This window comes from Gymnodraco acuticeps, unplaced genomic scaffold (genome assembly GCF_902827175.1).
Source record: "Gymnodraco acuticeps unplaced genomic scaffold, fGymAcu1.1, whole genome shotgun sequence".
Classification (NCBI taxonomy): domain Eukaryota; kingdom Metazoa; phylum Chordata; class Actinopteri; order Perciformes; family Bathydraconidae; genus Gymnodraco; species Gymnodraco acuticeps.
In genome coordinates this window covers 50,359-60,423 of record NW_022992200.1, presented here as the reverse complement: position 1 = coordinate 60,423, position 10,065 = coordinate 50,359, and the positions used below count along the sequence as shown (strand labels likewise).

At 41.6% G+C, this 10,065-nt stretch overlaps 1 protein-coding gene across 1 annotated transcript; it reads left to right on the top strand.

Annotated features, from left to right (window-relative positions):
* The first annotated feature begins 5,869 nt into the window (after positions 1–5,869).
* Positions 5,870–9,734, top strand: LOC117539412. Its single transcript, XM_034205589.1, has 7 exons — positions 5,870–5,922; positions 6,757–7,020; positions 7,126–7,171; positions 7,647–7,738; positions 8,353–8,463; positions 8,798–9,071; positions 9,391–9,734. The coding sequence occupies exons 2-7, from the start codon at positions 6,809–6,811 to the stop codon at positions 9,604–9,606; spliced, it is 951 nt and encodes a 316-aa protein (XP_034061480.1). The 5' UTR covers positions 5,870–5,922; positions 6,757–6,808; the 3' UTR covers positions 9,607–9,734.
* Positions 9,735–10,065: the final 331 nt, after the last annotated feature.

Here is a 10,065-nt window from a genome sequence, read left to right as displayed (position 1 = left end):
GAACACGACCAGGGATGCCATCAGGTCCTGGAGCCTTGTGTGGGTTAACCCTTTTAAAGGATTTGCACACATCTGCCCTGTTTAAAACAAAAGGGCAGGGCTCCTGGTCCTTCTGTGCACAGTTCAGCTCATCTGGGAGAGATGCGCACGCAGACACTCCTGCAGCACCCCCTGCTGCTCCTTTGTAGTCTGTCATTGTTCTTAGTCCCGCCCACATGTTCCGGGTGTTACAGCCTTTGAAGTCAGATTCCACTTTCTCTTTGTATTGTCTCTTTGCTGCTAATTGCTCTCCGGAGTTCATATCTAGATTTCCTGAACTCATCTGAATCTCCACCTCTGTGCACGATAGTGCACCTCGCCGTTTATCCAGGGCTTTTGATTCGGGAAGGTTCATACAGAAACCTTCGGTACCACGTCATCGATGCATTTCCTAATGTAGCAGATGACCGTGTCCGTGTGTGTGTTGATATTGTTATCCTCAAACACACTCCACTCCGTAGATTCAAAGCAGTGCTGCAGAGCCAAGTCTGACTCCTCACTCCAGCGTTGTACAGTCCGTGTCACCGGTCTGTCCCGTTTCAGTTTCTGCTTGTAAGCAGGCAGCAGCAGCAGAGAGATGTGCTCTGATTTGCCGAAGGGAGGGCGAGGTAGAGCCTTATATCCAGGGGCGGATCTAGACAAATATTCATGGGGTGGCAAGAGGGTGGCAGGAGATTTTGAGGGGTGGCATCCCCTGGCAGAAGTATATGCTGATTTAAATCGCAGTGTAACGGTACACGTACCCGTACTGAAATTATTCGGTACGGGCCCTTCGGTTCGGTACACGTGTGAACCGAAGGGTACCGAACGAATATAACGTTAAATGTACAAAATTGAGAACATGAACAACTTTCTGGAAGTAATCTTAGGTATATATATCATAGAGCGACCAAGTCATTTCATTGGACGAGAGGCATACTATGAGAGCTGGTCAAAGGGATGCGTTCAAATGTAGTCAGTAATTTGAGGAAATGGCGAACGCAGCAAAGTTGAGCTGAAAATCCTCCAGCATCATTGAAGTCTCCGGTTTGGGAACATTTTGGTTTCGCAGTTACGTACAAGGATGACGGACAAAGACAGGTGGACCGAACCAAAGCTGTTTGTCGGGATTGTTCAACTAACATTGGTTACGCGGCTGGCAATACATCAAACTTGCACACTCATTTGAAAAGGCATCACCGAACGTGAATATCACCGGTACCAAAAGAAAAAAGACTGAAGTGGAAACCCAAATCCCGCTAGCATGTAAGCCTCCACCACTCGCAGAGAGTTCAGACCGAGCCAAAGCTATTACAAACGCCAAGTATCCTTATGTTGCCATGTTAGCAAAGCGCTACCTGGCTGTATCTGCTACCTCTGTCCCTAGAGAGGGTGTTCTCCACAGCAGGAGACATTGTTAGTGCCAGCAGATCTGCCCTTTCGGCAAGCAATGTGGACAAGTTCATCTTTCTTTAAAAAAACATGAAAATACAATGACAAGCAAGTCCTAATGTCAAGCTGGCTGCTTAGGTACTAGTACAGTTCAAATACAGATTATTTCAGTTCATCGAAATGCTGCACCTTAATGTTTATTTTATTATATTTTGTATTTATTTGAGTGAATATTCACAGTTTAATAATAATTAAAAAAATAAATATTTTTTTTAATGTTTTGTGATAATTTTTTCTGCTGTACCGAAAACGTACCGAACCGAACCGTGACCTAAAAACCGAGGTACGAACCGAACCGAAATGTTTGTGAACCGTTACACCGCTACAATCAATGTTAACTTGGAAAGCCACAATATTAATATTTTAACTCAATGACATAGGTGATATTATTGTGGCACATCAGTAAAGCCTTACATATACATATATAAGGTGGCAGACGTAATTTAATGAATTTTAACTGAACAATAACTGAATGAGTTTGTTTCACTCTTAGACCAGCAGGGGTACCAAATCTATGAAGACTGCTGCAATAAGTACATTCATTAACTGTCTCATCGATGTTTGTCTGAATGAATATGATACTATTAACAATCATATTATTCCTATCAGCTGTCAATCCCTTTTATGATTCACATATTCATTTATTATTGAATAAACTATATTTTTTGGAGGAGTTAATGATGAATGTTCATCAAGATGCTTGCTCACCCTCCTTCAAATTTGAAAAACAAGTAATTATATCATTATTGATATACAGTTACAACCTTGACTTTACATCAGAAAGAACAAATATTAAAAAAGTGACTAACTGCATCAGTTAGGGTTAAAAAAAAAACGTGTATTCAGCTAAAACATCGCTGCAGTTATTATCCAGTGGAAAGTCCTTGTCTACTGGCCTGGTTAAATCAAAGTGGTTACTTTCTGTTGGCTGGGCAGTGTAGTTTTACACACCGTCTGATTTTACTTTCTCAGGACTTAAAACAGTTTTTTGGGGGCAGACCCCCTCAAAGAAAAAAAATATACACACGCATACAAGGTCATCATCTTAATAGTTTGTTATGCTCATCGAGTCATCCGTGAGCAGAGCATCATACCCTAACCCTAACCCTAACCCATAAGTCGGCCACAAGGATTCAATTTCTGACATCAGTTTGGTGCGATGACATCGTTCGGACCCACAAATCCAAGATGGCCACCATCCGGTCGAGAAAATATACACGTTTTGAACGGGAACATGCAGGATCACGAGGTACCGGTCACGGCAGTAGAACAAGCACTCACTGTTATAAACTGAAGTATATATATGTACTATATATGGGGGCGGAGCTTCCTACAGGCGATATAGGCGTTTGCCTAGAGCGCCACCCAGAGGGGGGCGCCACAAATAAATAAAAAATAAAAAAACGTTTGCTTGGCGCAGTTTTGGCTCTATATCTGCAACCATTATTTAAAAAAAAATAATAATAATCTAACATAAGGGAAAATGAGCCAAAAATCTAAAATGGTCGGTCGGTCTAAGAGCCTCAGCTTTAAGTGTTCACAGTCAGAACATGCTAGAGCGCTGTGCATTGATGGGTATCTGTCAAGTGTTTTTAAAATTGAGCGTTGAGGAAAGAAAGACTAACGTTAGAGAACTGTGAAGAGGCAAAAGCCATCGGGGCGCAGTATAAAAACAGAAGAAAAGAAGAAGAAGAGAAACGTGCCAAGTTGAAAGGTAGGCTATGCTCTTGTGGACATGGGCATGATCTGGAGGATGGCAACTCCATCAGCAGAGGATCGGCAGACGCAAGATGGCAACCCATACAAGTGGTCGGACTATGTCCACAAGCTATCATCTATTATCCTTGCACGCCATCATAATGCTCACCGTATCATATGTGTGAACGACCCGTATGACACAGCATACTCGACGAAGGATGACGAGCGAGACCTGAGGGTACAGGGAAACACACATGTGCCCAACACCTACATGAAATTGGGTGACGCATTCCCCACTGCCAGAATGTTCAAGACGCTGCTGTGTAGCTCCAGCAACAAGGGGCGGCTGCAGAAAATGATATGCAGCTACCTGACCGATCTTGCACAGAGTCTTGATGTGGAGATTGTCTACTCTGTCGGCTCCCACTGTACCAACTTATCAACCCAACAACCGATGCAGAACTACAGCTTTGACCAGTCTGAGGCTGACACTGTCCTGTTCTCCACCTATGTAGTTTTGCGCGAGTCAGGCTACAGTGGTCCAGTTGTCATCGATGCCACTGATACTGATGTATATGTTGCGGCAGCACTTATCTCACAGCAGCTGCCAGGTATGCTCTGTATCAAGAGGAAGCAGGAAACGGTACGCTGCTGTGACATGGCAACTGACATGATGGCCGACTGTATTGTGCAGCTGCATTGTATGACAGGCTGTGATGCAAACTCAGGCTTTTACGGCAAAGGTAAGAAGTCTGTGTATGACCAGGTGGCGAAGAGCCCTGTTGCCCGACAACAGCTCTCGCGATGTGGAGATAACCTTGCCCTGACAGAGGAGGTGCTGGAGCAGCTCTTTGCCTTCACACGTAGCATCATCTACGGTGACAACAAGAGCAAAACCATGGCTGAGGCCCGTGCTGCTAAATGGAGGACCATCAAAAAAAAATCCTTCATCCGTCTCCCTCCGGATGCCGACAGCTTGCGTCAACATTGCCTCCGTGCCAACTACCTGGCGTATCTGGTGCGCCATCCATCGCTAAAGCACCATCCCTCACCAATCGGACATGGTTGGGAGCTGGTTGGTGGTTGCTGTCGCCCTGTACGTCACACGCGACCCGCACTCCCGATGCATCTACCTGCACCAAGGCCAACTGAAGAGGGACAGGAAGATGAGGAAGATGAGAGCGATGATGATGACGAAAATCGAGTTGCTGCTGTCCAGAGAGGCGATTCATCGGAATCGGAGGATTCAGAATGTAGCGAGGCAGGGTGCTCTGATTCAGACTGATACGGACTCTCAGTGTCATATTGATACATTTTTAAAAAAAGCAGAATTGTGTTTCATTTGTGTTATTGTTCAAAACTTGCCATTTCTCGAGGCAGCATTTTTGCGTTATTACATGTTGTTTGAAGTGTTCTCATTTGCTAACTAGTCAAGTTACAGCTAATAAAAGTATTTTATTTGAAGGTTAAGTAGTTGTATATCTTGTCATACATTCTTATTTCATGGTAAAATATTAATATGCAGATTATTTGCTTATAAGTCGATCAGTACTCAAAACGTGTGTAATTTCTCGACCGGGTGGCGGCCATCTTGGATTTGTGGGTCCGAACGATGTCATAGCGCCAAACTGATGTCAGAAATGGAATCCTTGTGGTCGACTTACCCCAAAAAGTGCATTTACACATGACTCTAGGCGCTCTGGTTCAAAAGTTAATTTTTTAAGATGGCGCGAGCAGCCATCTTGGATTTGGCCCTCTAGCAAAAATTGCCGGGATTTTTGGGAGGGACCTTGGGTCTATATTTTTTATAAAAGGTCCAATGATGTCAAATCAAGTGTCAAAACATCTTAGCAGAAGAATGGTCACGGAATTGAGGTTCTAGACCCAACTATCAAGTTGGCATGCCTATTACAGCTGAATGCGGCGATTAATATTTTGTTCAGCAAAACGCCTCACAAACGTAAGATCCAAAGCTTTAGTGCGTTTTGATTCAATGCTGAGTACAGCCAAACTTGACATTCTCTTCTCTGTAATTGTAGACCGCAACTACCTCATTCCTTCCGTCTACTTGGGTCCGAAAGGCTTCTCGATCATATTTCCAGTCTCGCGCCAGGGCCGGGGGAGGGGTTACAAGACTCGCGTCTTGTGCTGCATTCACTTGCACTCGGACATTAGAGATTTTCTCTCATAAATGTCCGATGAGCCACAACTTTTCTTTCAAAACAAAGATGCCAACTGGGGTGGCAGCTATGGGCTCAGAACAGTCTCATAATACACACATGCACACAGAAGGATTCACACTTGTATTTCATGATCCGCAAAAGGATTCACACTTGTATTTCCGGATCCACACTTGTGTTTTTCAATGCATACACAAATGTGTTCCGTTTCATATACATGTAAATAAAATCCAAACACAGAAAAAAGTTTGACATGTGTATTTTTGATCCACACATATTAGTTTTCCGTTTAAAACCGCTGCACCTTCAAACACAAGCCGCTTTCTGTGCACGGATCGCTTTGCATTCGTGTGTGGGTTTTTTGAGACTCCCCTGACGCTCACCCGATTCGTACTTGTAATTTCTCTCATCTATAGCCAATCAGATGTCTCCTCCAGTCTAAGCCAATCACATGAGCGCGCCCCCACGTGGGTAGGATTTCTTGCGTTCGTGACGTAGCGCTTCATTTACGCTTTTTGCGCAGTCCGGACTCCGGAGCTGACAGGTCAACTTCAACATGGCGTCTAGCACAAGTGTAAGTTATACGTGTCTCGGCGTGAATGATTAAATATGTTTTAGGTATGAATTATTGTTATGTTAGTGATGTGTTAGCATGGAAGTAATATGGGTGGCATGTAATGCTAGCGTTTGCTGGCAAGTTAGCTATATTATGCTAATAGACTACCTAGGATTCTAACCTTACATAGCTAACATTAGCCAAACATTTCTTTAACTTCTTTCATTCTGTTGCTTTGTTTTTTAGGGACAATTTAGACAGAATTAATCCAAAATGTGCTGCTCAAATTATTATTCAAAAATATATTCCATTGTGTTTAATGATGGAATTGAACATTAAGAGATGATGTTAAATAGGATTAACCAGTGTTGGTAAACAAACGGTCGAACGTTGAGCACTGTTGGTCATATTTTATCTATCTTTTCTATTCTTTTCCCCCCAGGAATCAGTAAAGCGTGAAATCCTTCAGAGACTTCAAGATCGACTGATATACATCTTGGATAGGACACCTGTTGATCTCGAAGGGCTACAGTTTGCGTGCCGTCAGGCTTTTGTTATATTGAGTGCACTGGGTGACATTGTTGAGTTAGGGAATAATATACAGTCTGCACTTGCAGACCTGAATAGCCTTATCCAACAAGAGAGAGATAATCAACAGATATTTGTGACCCTTGAGTTGCAAAAATGTTGTGGACGTGGGCGTCCACGATTGAATGTGTCAGTAGAGGCTCTGACACATCTGGTGGAACTGGGACTGCCATCGAGTTGCATCGCCAGACTCCTGGGTGTGTCTAGAGCAACGCTATTTAGGCGGATGACCGAAAATGACATTTCTATATCTGCTTCATATAGTGGCTGCACTGATGACGAATTGGATTCATTGATCACCACAATAAAAAGTGCAATGCCAGATGCTGGCTACCGTGTAGTCCGAGGTGCTCTACTTGCGAAGGGACACAGAGTGCAATGGGAACGGGTGTATGCATCCATGCATCGTGTGGACAGTGTTGGTGTGCTCGCCAGGATGACCCGGATGGGATGTGTGGTGAGGAGAACATACACAGTTCCTTACCCTAAGTACATGGTGCACATTGACACCAACCACAAGCTCATCAGGTTTGTCTGCATGCTGTCTGTATGTAATCTGTTCATTTTATTATTTGTAATGTCTAGTTGTATATATCTTGTGTATGTAATCATATCATTGTCTATCATTGACAGGTACAACTTTGTTATCTTTGGGGGAATAGATGGCTATTCAAGGAAGGTAAGACTATTCTATTGTCAAGAACCAACAACTGCAAAATGTTGCCGAACATCATGTGATGGTTTTACTTTTCTAAGCTTCAGTTTATTTTCTGTACCAACAGGTGGTGATCTTTAGGTACACAATCGAACCTATAGTTAATTACATATCGCCTCTTACCAAACAGACGATATGGACTTCTAAAGTCACCTTATATTTTAAGGGATTCAGATCAAACAATATGCATTTACTTATTTACTTAATTTCAAAATAAATACTTTGAAGAACTTGTGAAATAATTAAAACACTTATACTAGTAACCGCACAATATATGTCAAGAAGCTTGCCTGAGCTATCATGATATTCTGTTATACATTGAATAATTCTGTTGTGCGTTGTTCTCTTAATGCTGCACATTGTCATTTGACAGATGCTTCAAGTTAAACTGATTCATCAAGGTACTAATATGTTGTTTTATGTGTACTTGTATGTGTAGATTATGTACTTGAAGATAGCAGACAACAACCGGGCTGACACCCACTTGTGTTTCTTCAATGAAGCTGTGAACGAGCACGGGTTTCCTCTGAGGTATTCACATTATTTCATATGTAATCATTAGTGTAATTGCGGACCTTTCCATCAAATTTAGATGTTCCCCTCCAATGGCTGCATCAGTGACGACCACTTTACTTTTGATGGGACTCATTCATTGCAAATATTGTCGTGCTTTACTGTTAGTTCAAAGAGGCAATCTGAACATATAAGTTAAAACAATTGCCATTATAAACGGTACTTTTCTAGGTCACAAAAGTGCTGTCGGACACAGCCATATCAATTGTTAATTCTATGTGAGCCCCTCACATATGACAATATATAAGCGACATGTCAGATTTGTCTATCCCTCAGCTGAGATTCATGTACTGTACAGAAATATGAAAATATAATCTGATAATAATCTGACAAGCTGATGTGAACCATCCCTCATTCAGGTGTGGAAGATAACTCGAGGTTTAATAAAGTGAAAGAGAACTCTTAAGGGTTACAGTTAAGGACCTGTCCAGATATATCAAATATGTATGTCCAGAGAGAGCCATTTGTGATCACATTATGGATGTAGATCATTATGGAATTGTACCCCTCGTTTTTTGGACCTTCAAATACGTAGATTTTAACTATGCATAATTATTTGATTTATTTTCCAGAGTGAGAGGAGATCATGGTGGAGAAAATGTGGGAGTAGCACAATTAATGTTCTCAGTTCGTGGAACTGACAGTAACAGCTTCATTGCAGGGAAAAGCGTACACAATCAACGGTGAGTTAAACCTAATTTTGTAAGCTTATGAGCATATTTCTTCTTCTTAATATTCCCTTTAACAAACCTTCATAAGCACATGTTGAGACCATTCCTTCACAAAGAAGAAAATGACAATTTTCACAGAAATTTACCAGCCACGCAAACATTTGAAAACTCACTTAATGTTATGTTTGTACTCTCCTGTCAAGTCAGTTGATTTTTTTTAAATAAATGCAATTTTCAGTTAGAGACATTGCCATTGATTCAATGACTAGGAAACTTTAAATTGTTCATAGTGAACAGTTTGAATTTTCTTTTAAGTTTAACATTTTTTTGTGTTTTCTTCTCACGGAATTGAACGCCTCTGGCGTGATGTGTTCATGAGTGTTACAGGTGTCTTTTACAACACCCTGCACTCTCTTGAGGAACAACACCTGCTTGACATCAGTAACGTCCTGCACATCTTCTGCTGCCACTACGTTTTCTTGCCACGCATCCAAGCCAACCTGGATGTGTTCAGTGAGGCCTGGGCCAACCATCCCATCAGGACAGAGCAAAATCTGACACCCAATCAGTTGTGGCAGGTGGGCCAGCACCTGAATCCTGTTGCAGATCCTGAGCCTGAGGTAAATTATGAATTTTCAAAACCATCACTATCTCTTGTTTATTATCAATCAATAAAAACCCAAACAGTATAATAAGTTATCTGATTCATAAACTAACTCCCGTTCTTGGATTAAAAGAACCTCTGCTGGGAGCAAGCAAGAACACTTTTCTATAATATTACACTATTACCTTAACATTATTCCACAATCACTCCATTTTTTATTATTATAGAACAATTGCATATCCCCTTTATTTCGCCTGATCACATATTTTGTAATAAGAAGCAGTAATGGCACAGTGCTTGCTTTAATATTTGTACACTCACTTTGTCTTTTTTAGGGTTCACTCATACCAGAGATTCAATGGGAAGAGAGTGGATACACAAATGAGCATCATACCGGGGTCAATGTCCCTACGCTGAACTTCCCTCTCTCAGACCTTGAAATTATGCAACTGCAAGACAACATTGATCCATTGGAAGAATCTGAATGTTTCGGAGTGGACATATATCTCAATACTGTCCAATACATTGAGAATTTAATTGAGCACCGATAGTTGTTACATTTAACAACTATAGTATGATTTGTGTCATGATTTCAGTTATTTGGCAATGATGGAAAGTTAATCATTTTATATTTACATAGCTTATGCTTGATTAAGTTAATCTCAATTGCATGATTAGACATTTTTCTTTTGACTTATAATGGAAGTGTTTTTAGAGATGCATTTTCAGTCAGGATCAAAAACCGTTTCAGAGCAACAGAATTACATTCATTTTACACTCTGTACAAAATAAAAACATTGTAAAAGAACTATTCGGAGTGTAATGCTTTACTGTTCAAGGGATTGGGCATTGTTACGGCCCGTCCACACAGCGGTGTGCGTTGAAGCTTCCAACGCTTCTGCCCATTCACTTTGAATGGGGTGACGTCACTTTTAGCCGAACTGCATTTTGGAAAGCGACGTGGAGCGTTGCTGGCGTTGCTCGCTTCAAAAGTTGAGCAATGTTCAACT

What these genes read in the sequence shown, in the direction of transcription:
- LOC117539412 (XM_034205589.1), top strand. Translation starts at nt 6,809, where the DNA reads ATGCCAGATGCTGGCTACCGTGTAGTCCGAGGTGCTCTACTTGCGAAG. An exon ending in TAGATGGCTATTCAAGGAAG is followed by an intron (nt 7,172 to 7,646) that starts GTAAGACTATTC and finishes TTGTATGTGTAG; the next exon opens with ATTATGTACTTGAAGATAGC. An exon ending in GAGCACGGGTTTCCTCTGAG is followed by an intron (nt 7,739 to 8,352) that starts GTATTCACATTA and finishes TTTATTTTCCAG; the next exon opens with AGTGAGAGGAGATCATGGTG.